The sequence below is a fragment of the Centruroides vittatus genome, unplaced genomic scaffold (genome assembly GCF_030686945.1).
Source record: "Centruroides vittatus isolate TY-2023 unplaced genomic scaffold, ASM3068694v2 contig_970, whole genome shotgun sequence".
Classification (NCBI taxonomy): Eukaryota; Metazoa; Arthropoda; class Arachnida; order Scorpiones; family Buthidae; genus Centruroides; species Centruroides vittatus.
Genome location: NW_027122643.1, coordinates 1,979,019 through 1,995,241, shown reverse-complemented (window position 1 = coordinate 1,995,241; position 16,223 = coordinate 1,979,019). Strand labels below are relative to the sequence as shown.

At 24.8% G+C, this 16,223-nt stretch overlaps 1 protein-coding gene across 1 annotated transcript in view; it reads right to left on the bottom strand.

Annotated features, from left to right (window-relative positions):
• LOC136985466 (cell adhesion molecule Dscam1-like) overlaps positions 1-16,223 on the bottom strand; it is a 112,306-nt gene that overhangs the window by 5,345 nt on the left and 90,738 nt on the right. The window contains exons 19-24 of the mRNA XM_067282755.1: positions 6,158-6,343; positions 5,231-5,524; positions 4,640-4,819; positions 1,183-1,409; positions 760-838; positions 162-303 (exon numbers count right to left, since the gene is read on the bottom strand). Coding sequence (XP_067138856.1) covers positions 162-303; positions 760-838; positions 1,183-1,409; positions 4,640-4,819; positions 5,231-5,524; positions 6,158-6,343 — 1,108 coding nt within the window. The remainder of the gene's footprint in view (positions 1-161; positions 304-759; positions 839-1,182; positions 1,410-4,639; positions 4,820-5,230; positions 5,525-6,157; positions 6,344-16,223) is intronic.

Genomic DNA, 16,223 nt, shown 5'->3' with positions numbered 1-16,223 from the left:
TTCCAGTGAATAATAATACTTTAAGTAGTAATAAAGTAGTAATAATTTATATTATCGATTCTTTCATGGTTACCTTCTTATCATGCATTATATATATATACAGATATATATATATATATATATGTGAAAGACATAAAGTTTGAATAAATATATGGATTTACCTATCGGTATATGTATCTCGAGAGTTATTCATAGAATTGTGTCTTCGTGTTGGTTCTGTAATCCTGTGGGTTTGATATCGCTCGTGTCTATCCTCGTGATTTATCCTATGGGATTTTGTGGGATCTTGCCTATTATCAGAAGCTGGACGAACAAAACAAATTCATGTGAGAAATGTTATTTAATCGTTTTATTTACTCTTTATGATCCCAAGAAAGAGTAAAATAGCTTCAAATATTTAATCAGATATTGAACAAACTATTTTATTTCTTTAAATAAATTTTTAAACATTTTACAATATGATTTTAAATAATTTTTAAATACAAAAAAAGAGTTTTCTGTACAAATATCAAAAGGTTTTCATAAAATATTTAAATAGCTTTTTTGTAAAATTCAGTTTTTAAATTTTATTTTAAATAATATGTGAATGAGAACTAATGTTTAAAAATATACAAATTATTTAATTGTAATTTTATTTATTTTTCTTGTTAAAAATAATCGGAAAACAATTTATTGGAAAATATAATTATAATTTTTTATAGCAAATTAAATAATATGATGTAAAAGTTATTAAAGGATTTAATCGGAAAATTACTTTACCTGTAAGATATTGTCCACCATCTGCAAAAACCGTTTGATAATCATGAGAGACTGAAGAACATCTAGTCTGATTGCAAAACTAAAAACAAATGATTACTTTTTTAAAATAAACTATTAATTCAAAGTAATTATAATTTATTGTAAAAGAAAACCTATTACGCTTTTGAATATTAGCTTACAAAATCATTTTCTAAATTATATCTGTATAAATAGAAAAAATAAAAATAAAAATAAATTAAAAATTCATTTTCGTTTAAACGACTATTTTTAAAAGTGTATTTTAAGTAAAATAAGATATAAAAAATTTAAACATTCGTTTTGGAATATAGCCAGCTTTGAATTTTTATGGTTAAACTTAAGACATTTTATTTTAATATTAAAATAAATACTTATGTAAAATTTATTTGAAAATATCAAGTGTACCTGTTTGGGAGGAAAAGGTACGTCGTAAGTATGCTCTGGCCTATTCCCTACATGTCTTTGCAAGCTATTAGTTTGTCCTGAAGACGATTCGCTATCACCAGAATACATAGATATTCTCGTTGTTGCATAAGGAGAAGGATAATAAAGAGGTTCCCTCGGTGTTTCGTATAGCTTCTTTCCAACAGAAGCCATAGAAATGCTATCTCCCTTCGGGTCTGCACGGCGATCTGTAATACAATAATATCAGAACAATGTCACTTATTACACGAGAAAGAAACCTTCGAATGGAAACAAAGATTTTTTTTATTAAGTCAAAGTGTATTAGCTAGTATGTACTATTGTCAATTGTGACAGGTTTAATATAACTATTTTCGTAAATTCGTTAAAGAACATAAAGTAAATCTCTATTGATCACATTGTTAAAGCAAAATAACTTATTTTTAGATACGTGTTTCGTGTTTTATCATTACAAATTAACATAGAAACATTTAAAAAGTAAATAAACTCAGATATTACATCCATGAAAATTGTATAAAAAATAAAAATAATAATAATAATAATAATAATAATAATTTAAAAGTAAGAAAGAAATAAATTTGAAAATATTATATTACTTTCAAATTGAATAAAGTTCAAAAAATAAAGAATTGTTTAATAAAAACGCGCAGAAAAACTAATTTTTTACGAATATGTTTAATCTTCAGAACGTAATTAGAAAACTTTACGAATAAATCAAACTGGAATCACTACAGCAGTTCTATATTTATTATAGAAAATTGATGACCAAGAGGAAGAGCTTCCTTGACTACACTTTATCTTTAAAATTATAAAATTTTCTGCATTCGTTTATTAGTTTCCTATTAATAAACTATAATCGATAAATGTCATGTTTTTTAAGCAATTTTTTTAAAACTTTTAGTATTAGAAATGAGTTGTATAACAAATACTAGAATTAACTTTAAGAAAGAGATATAAATAGATTCAGCATAACGAATATCAAGGAATATACTCAAAAATATATGATAGTTCTTATAATATTTTCTTCTCGAATTGCTACCTTGCATATACTGGTATTGCAATTCCAGTTTATTTTAATAAGGCCCATATTAATATTTTTCGAATGGAATTTATTAATTTTTTGGCTTTCTCGATTTATTTTAACTAGGAATACGTTTCTGGAATAAAGTTTTCAAAGAATTTACACGAGGACATTTTTCTACGGATATCTTAACAGAGAAGTTCTTGTGAATGCATGTCGGTGGTATTGTCGTCGAAGAAAAGGAGAAATTATTTATGGCAGTGAACAGAAGAGTACCAGAGACAGAGCGTTATAGAAGACCATCAACTAAGAAGGTAGCTTCACATTGTGTTTTGGACCATTAGATCTAAGTGCAATATTCATTCTTTTCAAAGTCAGAATACAAGGAAGAACAGTAATGTAGTAATCGTTAAGCGTTCTACGTCACGAAATTCGTGGCAAGTTTACGTGGCAGTTTTAAAGTTATCGTTTCGAAATACGTAAAGATAGACATATTTCTTAGAATGGTGTGAAATTGTTTCTTAGCACATTAAGAAACTTGGCAATCTTCCCACAAAACAACAAGGCGCAAATTACCATCGCGTTGTAGATAAATATATTATTTGAAATATGAAAAAATTAAAAATGAAAAAAAAATTCCTTTGAAGGAAGTTGAATGGTTTCCGTGCCAACGCAAATCAGTAAAATTATGAAGCACAACTACTGAAATATTTTTTCTTCGTCCGTAAGTGAGAAAAGTTAATGACTTATAAAGTGAATAACCTTTACAACGACATAAAAGCAACGTTCTGTATGTTTATAAAAATGTTTCCTTTGGCAATGTCGTTGGATAATTTTACTTTAATCTTGTGCTTTAAACTTTTTTATTTATTTATTTTTTGTAAAGTAAACAAATTAGTTTTTCATTTTATTGATGAAGAATACATGATGAATTAATCTTTTAAATTAATTAATAAGTTTTAAAATAATTTAGAAGAAAGTTAGGTTTTTTTGCTTTAAATAATTATTTTAAATTAATATGTAAATTAAATGGAGAATATCTTACTTAATGAACTTTCGTATAACAAGTTAAACAAGAAAGAAATTTAATACATTAAATATATTCGCATATTTTCCTTTCTACTTATTTAAAAATTGTTTTGAAAAGAATTCTTACGAGTGCAATTTTCAATCTTTCTTTTTCTCTCTTCCTCGTTTTTTAAAAGAAAATTTACTCGAAATGAATTATATAACAAGAATATTCTCCAATCGAATATTTAAATTTATTTTGAATATTTAATAATATTAATATGAAACTAAAGTATTCCAGGAATTTCAAGAATTACCCATATTCATTCAAGCGCTGATACGGCTAAAATATTGATTTGTTACACGGGATATATTCGATACATATTTTACGATGCGTAGAGGAGAACCGAATGAATTAAACTGTAACTTTCTAACTTAATAGTCTCATTTAACGAGAATATGCGTGCTAACAATGATTCATGACTAATTCCACAGAAAGCGTAAAAAGAAAAAAAATCGAATCTGGAACGTATCTACAATATAACGCGATTTAAACGAGTACTTAGATCAGATCGTCTAAGACATTACTTGTACTATCTCCAGTCTTCATGCATCCGTGCACTATAAGCAATTCTGACTGACACGAGAAATGGTGCAATAGCTTAAATGCATTGAGTTATAAAGCTTTAACATCATCTAAGGTAAAAGTTGTAACCTACATGCACTCCAAAGAATATACTATAATGGACTGCATATCAGTATTTATTGAATATTCCAGGGTACATATAGGAACAGCGAATTTTTAAAATAAAATATTGGTTTGGTGTGAAGTTATATTTTGCTATATATAGAATACTAATATAATAAAATATTCCCTTTCACTTTTTCAAATGTAATTTGAGTATATGATTTATAACTTAATAAAAATTTAATAAAGAAAATTCCATATTTTACCGAATTTATAAAATTTTATAAAATAGATCATTTTAATTGAAAGAGTTTGTTTTGATTTTTAACGAAATTAATAATTCTGTTTTAAGAATTAATTATTGTATAAACTGTATACAAATGTTTATTATAGTAGCCAGGAAGTCATTCAGTTATAATTATTATATTATTATTTTACATATGAATATACAGAAATGTAATTAGTCACATTAAACTAGTCATAATGAAATTTTACATAGTTATAAACACATTTACGTAGTCATATTTAATAATGTTATGAATAAGTTTCATATTATAATAGAGAAGCATAATAATAAGTAAACAAATAAGTATTTTAATTTAGAATGTTTATAGAAAGATAATATACGAATGTAATAGATTAAGAAGCAGGAAACAATTTTTGTGAGGTATTTTTGTTCAAAAAGAATAAAATATTTTGACGAAAAAAAAACTGATATTCACCCGATTCTTGAGAAGTTGTACCATATTCAGAATTTCTACTTTTTTTAACGCAAGCTATGAGTACTACAACTGTAATCACCAGTAATACAACTATAGCGCAGACAATTGGGATTATAATGGACAAGTTCTTGTAGAAAGACGTTCCTTCGTTTCCTTCATTTAATGCCGGAGACAGAGTAGCTAGTGGAAAGAAAGAAGACATTATTACATTCGATATACTGGATGTAATTTTACCTTTGCCGATTCCCCCAATTCAATTTTGAAACTGCTTCTAGAAATGAAACTTCTTTCAGATGTAATATTGAAAAAAATAAAAATAAAAAATTTCTGAAATAAAAAATAAAATGGTAGCCCAGAATCGTTATGATTTCCGATAAATTTTATTTTTTAATTCCTCGTATAAAATTTATATATTGTTAAAATATTGATATTTTATTTAAAATTTCGAAATTGAAGGCTCTTTTTAATTTCTTATATACTTTAGTAGAGATTTAATAGTTTTTTTATGAGTGACAACTGATATAAACACGAAATATTCTTTGTAGATAAAAAAAAAAAACATAAAACGGTAAATATCCAAACAATTCTCACCACCAGTTAAGGTGAGTGTTCCAAAAACAAACTCGGCTTCTGTGGTTCCTGCCTCGTTGTGAGCCGACATCAAGAGGTTGTACCTTGTAGCAGGCTGAAGACCTGGTAACAGGAAATTGTTTTCGACAGGAAGAATGCTGTTTGAAACGAGTGTCCACTCCCTCTGACCACGTTGTTTGTATTGGATAGTGAAGGACGAGATAGGACAACCTCCATTATGCCAAGCATTGAGTTTTACCAACACAGACGTAGTGTTGACGTACAATAAATGCTTCTTATCTGGAGCGACAGGAGCTGAAAGAAAAGAAAACATGCTACCATAAGTAAAATAATTCTATTTCTCACAGTAGTTTCATTACGTTTGCATGACTTCTTTAATTACTTAATCATAAAAAAACTTGGTATGGAGGAAAAAAATCGCAAGAAATGAATGTAGTTACTTTGTGTCTCACATTATCTTAAGTTTGAAAACTAATTATTCACTGAAAATAATGACCGTAATTTAATATTCAATTACTCTTCATCGTTAATGTTAATCAATAAAAACTTTTTCAAATTACAATCAATAAAATTTCTCCGATTGCATAGTAAATTTAACTAAAATATTATTTAGAAGTATTTAAAATATTTATAGATCTTTCAGCTGAAGATGAATTGGATTGTATCAATCATCGCGTAATTTCTCATTACTAAATAGATAAACAATTTTTTAAAAAAATCTCATTTATATAATTTAACAGTTTCCACGAAAATTATTTTCAATGATCTAGAGAGTAATAAGTGGACGTTTTAAATAACACTTCTATCATTTAAATTTAATATTAATAAAATGGTAGTAGTTAGAAGATCTATCAGGGGAGTGTTTAGGAAGTTTAATGCTACCATCTAGTGCCAGAAATTATAACTAAAATTTCACAATATACCAACCTCCTCCGAGTGTGGTGACGCTTGTTATGTCACTGTGGTCGCTTTTTCCTATCTCGTTATAAGCGTACATGTAAAACTGATAACGAGTACCACACTGAAGATTCTGAAGAGTGTATGATAATTGGTCTCCAGGTACATCCATCTCCTCCCACTGGCCATTCTCTTGTTTATATAATATTGTATATCCTTTCAAAATAAATTGATAAAATAAACAATAAACACGCTTACAAAGACTAATCTACATATATTACTTTATTCACACATTTTTTTCAAAAACTTAGTATTATATAATGTTGTTTTTTTATAGTTTGAATAATGTAATATATTGAAGCTAATATGATAAAAATTTTAATAAAATATTCATCAAAAGTATTAGAAACATTTTGTTAATAAAAAAATATATATTTATTATGAATTTCATCACATATATATATATATATATATATATATATATATATATTATATTATTTATTTAAAATTATAATTAAATTTATAATTATATACCCCGAGAGAAATTCAGAAAAATTGAACTAAATTTTCATTCACATTAATATTAATACAGAATGTTTTGCATGATAATCAGATTACTTTCACATAGAATTTGAAGACATAAAAATAATTTTTTAAAATTTAAATATTTGTTTTATTCAATCATAAAAAAATTAAAATAATAAAATCTGATTATTGATAAATACAAATTTACAGAGATTTTTTATTTACAGTTCAATAAATAATTATCAATTAAAATTAATATGGGAGGTTTTTTCTGTATATTTTAAATTTAATTATGTAGATATTAATACAATTCATAAAATTTTAGGACTATTTGTTATTAATTCAGTAGTTTAAATCTTGATGAAGATTATAAAAAATAACCTTAGTTTAATACGAGGTTTAGAAAAATTATTCTTATTCTTATATATAAAATTATTTTTTAAATAAATAAATAAATAAATATATATATATATAATATATATTAAACCACATACTACAACATTTCATATATTTTAATTTGATGCTTAGAATGAGACTTGATCTTATAAATTGTAAATTTGATTGAAAATTTTAAGTTTGCAATTTAAATCATCTCTTCATTTAATATAGACGAATTCAATACATCAACAGAATTATTTAAGCTAGAAATATGCATATTAAGAAAAAAGTTCACGACTTTCTTTCCCTATAAACGCATAATTTTTATAAAAATTATTATTAAAAAATCGAGACGACTTTCTCTTATATATAATTTTATTGTAAGGTTGTGTATGAATTACAGAAATTTCCTACATATTTCTAAAGTTTAAAATTTCCATAATATTATATATTTAATATTACTATATAGAATGAAAAATGATTTATATATTTAAATTATCTGTCATTCCTTTCGTTTTTGAGATTTCCGCTATCCAGTTTCACTACTTAAATTAATCACAGAAGAGATTTTTCACTTGTAAATTTCTAGGAACATGTTTCGTATTGCATAAATTAAAATTGATAAATTGAAAATACTTTTAACATTTTAAAATTGTTGAATATTTTTTTTTCTAAATTTCCAAAAAAAATTTAAGGATATATAATATATTTAAATTTAAATTCTTAGATCAGAATGTTTTGAATATGGATAAAAAGTATTAAAGTAAGTTAAAAGCAGTATTAATGGAGTGTAACTTATGTTTAATATGAGCCGTTGTATATAAAAAAATAAATAGTAGTCATCATGGCAATGTTTGTAATTACGATAAAAGAGAAGTAGCTATACACTTACTCATTTTTAATTTCTAAAAGTAAATTTCAAATATTTAAATCTGTACGAAACATGTTAGAAGTTTTTCTACATGTTTCATGTGGAGTAACGTCATTAATATAGCTTTAAAGACTTTTTATATAAGTTTTTCTTTAAAACAGATATCATTAACTTAATTCTTATCTATTATATAGAATCATTTCAATTAACTTTATCATTAATCATTCGATTAAGTGTTCGAAGTTCAATTATACAATTCATTTTCTTTCAACTTAAATACACTTTTAAAGTTTAATGGTGCGCTTAAGTAAGATTCTTTAAAATACTGTTGGGATCAGGAAATAAAATTTAAATTGACTATATCAATTTACTATTCGCATTATATGTTTTACTCCTTAAAAGGAAATTACCTCTTGAAAATTGTAAGACGACATTTTAAAATTAATAAATGTATCGGTAAATTTATACAAAAGTAATTCTTAATCCAAACGATTCAATTAAATTTATATTATAAACATAAGCATAATAACTATTATAAAATTAAATTCTATAATAGAACTAGTAACATATTTTAAATGAAAAATTATATCATTTTAAATCCCTATTTCTATTTTTTGTTGTTGTAGAATCTGAACCTTTACAAATGTAACTCAATTGAATAAAAATCTAAACTATTTATCACCGTAAAAGAAAAGTATAGGTTTGGAAGTTTCAAAAGATTTTCTTGTATTCAGATACGGTGCTTTGATCATTCTGAATACATTAGTTCAGTAGAAAGAAAACATTGATTGATTGAATTCTTCGAAAATCAATTGTAATTCGAGACTTAGAATAGTCTTATCTAAGTCTATTAATGTAATCATTTAAACCTTTTGTTAACATTTAAGGATGATTTTATTGAACTTTTAAGCATATTTACTAAAAGATCTCATTTAAAATGCCGGTTTTATTTTGCATTATTTTCTCCATTTTATTTTAAAATTTAATTAATAATTCAGTACCATTCTCGTAAAGACTTGTTAAAGGTAAAAATATCTCTATCATTTTAAAAAGTAAAGTATATTTGAATTTTAACTGCTGTATGTAAACAATTCTTTTTCTAAATTGTCATAATCTTACCCATTTTTATAATATTTCACATTTAAATCAGCTTTGAAATAAAATTTTACACCTCATAAATTCTTTTAATATTCAATATTACTCTTGTTCATTCATCCATTATTCTATAATACCGATAGAAATAAAAGCATTTCAATGAATTTCAACTATCTAACATTGAAGTCTAAATTGACTACATTTAACTTCCTACAAAGAATACAATTTCCACAGATTTTTGCAGCTCACGCACGGCATCGATTTGCATCGTTTGATTTAGCGACAAGGCTAGGTCATTAGTTTTCGAACAGCATTCCTAGTCCATTGAAATTCCTTGATTCAACCTCCTCTAAACTTGTTTTTGTTACTTTCTCGAAAGTATTCTCAAGAAATCAGTACACGATTATTGAACTTTGTCTATAGTCAAAGTGATTGTACTAACAACTAAAGAGATACTAGAACAAATAAAACAACATTAAAAAATCTAGTAAAATAAAAAATTTAAAATGTATTTAAAATTGGAAAACAATAATATAAACCATTAACATTTTTATGGATATCTTATTTTTATAAAAAGATATAACATAACTTTAAAACAAATTTATTTTATACAAAATGTTTTTATTGTTATTTAAAAAACAGTTAACTTCAATTAATGTAGATATAATTTTAAAAAATGATTAAAAAATTGAGTAAATTTCATAAATACAGAAATATTCATTGAATAATTTTGCAAGAGTTAATTAATTGTATTTCATCAATCAATTGAAAAATTTTGAAATCATTTCTAATTTTGATTTTTCAGCAATATTTTGATATATTTATTAAATTGTGAGTTTTAATACATGTTTCAAGTATTCGTTTTATAAAGCAACTTGAGAGTCAATATTTTAAAATTAATAAATTACATAATGAATTAGTGTAATTTCTCTGCATGAGGAAGGTGGTTCAACAGATTGTGATGATGTCAATGAGAAAAAAGTTCATGTTACAACTATAGGTATTCAAGACAGAAAACAATATACAATCCAATACTCTGTAATTATTTAAATTAAAAGTAATAAAATGTAACATAAATTTATTGAAATTCTGTATTATTTACTATTAAATAATTTATAATCTTAGTTTTTGAAATCTCATATATGAAAAAATGACTTAGATGTATCCTAATTGAAGTGATAATAATCTCGTATATAACTTGTACTGTACGTGTATACAGATAAATACGACTTAGTGCAGTGATTATCCTGCAAATATATAGAATATTCATATCAATATATATTAACTAATGCAAGTGCTTTCACGGTTATCATAATATTATTGGTTGGAAACGATATTAGCTAAGTGACAGCCATGAAAATGATTATAATGCATTTTGATGTGAACATTTACAAGTTAAACAAAATGAAATCCGAAAATTATTGATCAATAATGTATAGTTATTTTACAGGATGAGTTTCAATTAGTTCTAATAATAAACTATGTTAAATTATATCGCTTAATTCTGTTATATATAAATTTAATTTTTAAATAATTATTTTATATCATAAAAATATCATTTAATTATTTTAAAGTAAATTTGATAAATATCAATATTTGAAATTAAATACTTAAATCTTTTAATGTAATAAATTGATATTTATTACATTAAAAGTTAATTGAAAAGTTAAAAAGAATTCGAACTGGCATTTAGGTAACGTGATCATTCGTGGAAATGTATTTGATTAAATATTCTAGAAAAACGTATAGAAAACAATTCTTCATTTTCATATACTTTGAAAAAATTGATTTATTAGTAGTTATTTTATAAGAAATTATATAGATTTATACTTTGAAGTTTTTTTTCTAAGAACTTATAAATTCATTTTCTTTACATCTTTTCTCATTACTTTCTCCTTGAATTATTATAATATGTTCGTTTTCAGTTTATATCCAATAAGCCAAAGTATCTGGGAGAAGAAAATACTATTCGAATGAAATCGATAAAATTTATTTTTCAATTTTATTGAGACAGCATATCATGGTATAAATCGAATTAAGTAATAAATAGATTGCTTTAACGTAAGACGAAGCAATATTCATTAAAAACGAATTGTTTTTTTAGAAAATTTGAGTTATATTAGATGTACAATACAAAGGATTAAAGTAATTTATAGAAATGGTAAAATATTAGAAGAAATTCAAAACTACTTTAATTCATACTATTCAAAAACTTGTTAATCATATATTAACAGTAATGAATAGATCTATTGATACATGAAAATAGATTACGAGAGATGATAATGAAGTAATTAATAAAAACCCAAGCTTAAAGATAATCAATTAAATATATAATAATTGAGGGCGCAAATTTGAAATTGCGGATCTATTTACTTCCACTGGTATCTTTCTGGCTATATGTACTTTCTTAATCTCCAGAACATAGTTAGATGGATGACCGGCATAATTCTATCGTTAACAGGAAAACTATGATTGTACAGGGGCAAGACTACTAAAATCAAAGCCTATATTTTAAATCATATAAATTAAAAACATGATTAAAAATTGCAGCCCGGCATTGTGATGATGCCATGATAAATAATTGTTCGTTTAATGTATTTTCCCATTTAAAAAAATTTTCATAGCCTAATATCAAATTAAATAAACATTTTTATGTAAAATCATTTGTTATTACTTGTTTTAATTAATCACAATATTTGATAAATTTATAGAAAATATGTCATTCCGTTTACATTTTACTTATTCATAACATATTTAATCGACTATTTAATTATAAATAAAATAAAATTTTAAATACTTGAAAAATAAACCATCGCCTTAAACAGCGATATATTTTCACTCTAACCTTTTGTCTTAGTTTATAGGTCATCCTCAGGAGTTCTGTTATAACGAATTTTTAGATCATTCGATCAATATATTTAAAAATTTGAAGTAAACAGAAATTAATAACATTCATCAATTACTAAGATGTTACAAATAACGACATCGAAATATATAAAAGATATAAACAAATAACACCAAAATACTTGATCATATCATAACACTAAGACAAAACTTATACATACGTTTTTAAAATATTTTTCAGTATTGCTGCATATTTCTATTCTGAGGCTAGACATTTCTCATCTTTAGTCTTCAGATACTCTTCCATGAGTTTTCTGTCGATATTCTGTTGATTTCGGATTCGTTCGGTCATAGATACGCGAGAAGGCGAAGTAACATTCCACATTATCTCAAAAGATTTTTGTGACGTCTATATTAGGAAAATTCGCTAACGTTGTATTGCTTCTATTGGCGTTGCATTTGTGTTCTTTAATTCTACAGTTGTACAAAGTTTCTACTCGTATATTCAATGTACTCCATCTTCCATGCATTGCTATCCATTTGTGCTGGAATCATGTAATCCCTTGATTTTTTTATATTCTGGAATCTTATTCTTGTCATTTTTTAAAAACTCCTACATGTTGGATTACATTTCTATTTATCCTAATGTCGCCTAAGTCAAATGTCCAGGATAAAAAAATAGAACTCAACAGGATAAGGAAGATGGCTCTATCATTAAGTTACAAAATTAAAATGATAAACACCCGCATATAGGCATTTCTTTCTTATAAACACAACACCATCCAAAAAAGACTCAAAGTATACATTCTTTGCTCTACTTGAATCGATGCATAAAAAGTAGAAGAAATACTTGACACTAGGATCATATACAAACGTACAGTAATTCTATATTTTACTAGTTTTTAAAAAATGACAAGGATAATATACCAGAAGATGAAAAAATCGTCTATGTAATTCCAACACAAATGGATAGCAACGGATGGAAGACGGCGTACATTGGATATACGAATAGAAATTTTGTATAGAGGATAAAGGACACAAATACAACACGAACAGAAGCAATTCAACGTTAGTGAATTTTCATATTAAGAAAATTAGGAATTAATATTAAGAAAATGTAAGGGTATTGTGGGATGCCACCTCGTCTTCTCATGCATCTATGACCGAACGAATCAGAAATCAACAGAATATCGACAGAAAACTCATGGGAGAGCATCTGAACACTAAAGATGACAAATGTCTAGCGTCAGAATAGAAATATGAACCAATACTTAAAAATATTTAAAAAAACGTATGTATAAGTTTTGTCTTAGTGTTATGATATGATCAATTATTTTGGTGTTATTTGTTTATATCTTTTATATATTTCGATGTCGTTATTTGTAACATCTTAGTAATTGGTAAATGTTATTAATTTCTGTTTATTTCAAAATTTTAAATGTTTTGATGAAATGTTCTAAAATCCGTAAACAGTTAGCAATAGAATGTTCTAAAGATTCATTAAAAAGAACTGTCCACAATGACCGAGCGGAAAACGTTAGTTTGGAAATATATCGCTGTTTAAGGCAATGGATAATTCTTAAAAGCTAAACTACTGCATAATTATCATGCAATTTTAGTTATTTTCCGATTACAGTAGGAAAAATAGAAAAACTATAATTATTCAAATATTGTAATAGAAAATATGTAAAACGTTAAACTGAACTATTAAATTTCAACAATGTTAAGTTTAGAAATATGAGAGAAAAACATGAGCTAACAGTTAAAATATAAGAAATTAAGAGTTTTCAATATCTGTATATTAATATTATGGTTCTAAGACAGACATTTATTATTCGGATGCAAATTGAAGAAATTGTAGAACTATAAATTCTCACTGTCATCCGTTTGTCTCTCTTTTCTTAATCTCGAGAAAGGAGATAAAATTCGAGATCAGATCTGAAAACCATTGGGACAGGAGGCCCCGATTAACTAAATACGAAATTCAGATGCAAACCGGAAGTCACGTCATTTTAATTCAAATGTTTTCCCTGAATTCAAATTCAAAAGTTCTTCATTCAAAAGTTTCCCCTGAAAACTGCTCGTTATATGTATAAACTTTTTGCAAAGAATGTGAGTTCGGTTTTATGTTTTTATTATACGAAAATCTTTTTTATTGTAAGTTATAATGAAAATGATTACGTATATATGTCCAACCTTCTTTTTTATAAATTATTCGATGTAATGGTTGATGATGGGTTTGCTCCGAAATGCATACCATAGTATAGCATGTACAGCACATAGAAAAGAAAACGAAAGTTTAATTTCCTTGCTAAATTTATTTGATTATCTGATTTAATTTCCTATTGATCTATATGTCTCCTTTTCTCGGTGTGATAAACCTGATATTAAACGACGGTCTTAGAGTCATAATACATATAATATTGAACAATCAAAAGAAGAGCATTCCAAACGGATAAAAGACATTTTAAGATTTTTAGTTGTTTCTATAACAAGAAAAGAAAGAAAGGGGAAAGTACATACATATAAATATATCTATTATATAACTAATTATAATCTAGAAACTTTAAAAAAAATAACATGAAAACTGATGTTTCCATAAAGTATATTGAAGATCAAAACGCCAATTTGATTCAGAATTTTTACATTAAAAATAGGAATGAAAAAAGATCTACTAGTTGGATAACATTATGAAATATATATGCAACAGATATTAAAATATAGTAGAAGTTTGGGTACAAAAACGAAGAAGACTTGCTAAGACCATTACCATGCATAATAAAAGCATAAAACATCAGAAGATTCAAAATTAGATCTGATAGTATAGGGCAAATATAAAGCCTGATATCAATGCAAATTGTATAAATTTATAAAATTACACCCTTATTTGTATAATTTGATAAATTTATTAAATTTTCATTATTTTGCTTTCAAATACGTTTTCAGATCAGAGTGTAGAACTCAATGAAAAAGCATAAGAATATAAGAATTTCTTAAATATATCTTTTATACGATCAATAAAAATAGTTACATGAAACATACGCATTGAAATCTATATTTAATTAACTTACTAATCACAATTAATTGTTCTCAAGGCAATTTACTATAATTTACTTCAGTTTGTATTAATTATAAATAATAATCTATATAAAAATAATATAACATAGACCATCATTTATAATAATTATTTTTAATAATTAATTTTAATAGAAAAATAATAAAATATAGCCGAAGGCTTAAGTAAAACAAATAAATGTATAGAATTAATCTTTGATGAGCTTCCTAGATATAAGATGTGTGGCACAGAATACGAAATTTATAGATATTATTTTTACTGGCAACAGTTCAACAGTCATCCACTAGTTTTATAAAAAAAGTTATTTTCGGTCTGAAGCTTCTGTCAATCTGAAAACCTATTGTTGAATTGAAAACATATTTTTTTGAAAATGTTTTATAATTTATTGTAGACTTTATAATTATATAAAAATGTCAAAAGGAAACAATTTTCGGTTTTTGTAAACATTACATAAAAAATATTCAATTGTTAAAAGTTAAATAATATAAGACTATCCATATTTTGTTAAATTTATTTTTCTTTGCATTAAAATGTTTTTAAAAATAAATTATTAAATACAGAGAAATAAAATGTATGAAAATATAAATTCATAAAGAAACATATTAAAAAATATGAATTGAGATTAAATTAAATTATAAATAGAACACTAAAGTAAATAAAAATTTTAAAAGAAAGTGATTTTAAATGAAGAATTTTATGTCAATATTGCTTACAATATAATATAAATATTGGTCTTTTATATTCGCAGATGAAAACTTTTAAGTTTTCATATTCATATACAAAGTAGAAAGAATGAAATTTGTATCGTTAGTTTTGCTATTTAAATTTGTTCATAATACGTGATTATTGCATAGGCTCTTGACAATGTTTTATTTGCTTAACCTTGAAATAGCGAATAAACGATAAGAATAATTTAATTTATAGTGTGATTAGAAATAAAATTTTATCAAAATATTTTCCTACAATAAATAGTTTGGAATTATTTATCTTTTGCCTCGAGAACTTGAAGAAATGTAGGTATATTAAGAAACTTTTCGAACTTTTATCGTGTAAATACATGACTTTTGTTCAAAGAATTCCAATAAATCGATTATTAGTTCATTATGTACATATTACTGGAGTATCTTTACTATAAAAATAAAATTCAGTTAATTTTTTTGAATTTTTTACAATGAAGACTATGAGATATAGAGCATGACAAAGAGATAACAGCGAGACAGATTCTTTCTCGAAAATTATATTTATATTTGTGAAATTATAATCGTTTTAACTTCTTAAAATTTTATGTAAAATGTTTTTTTAAAACA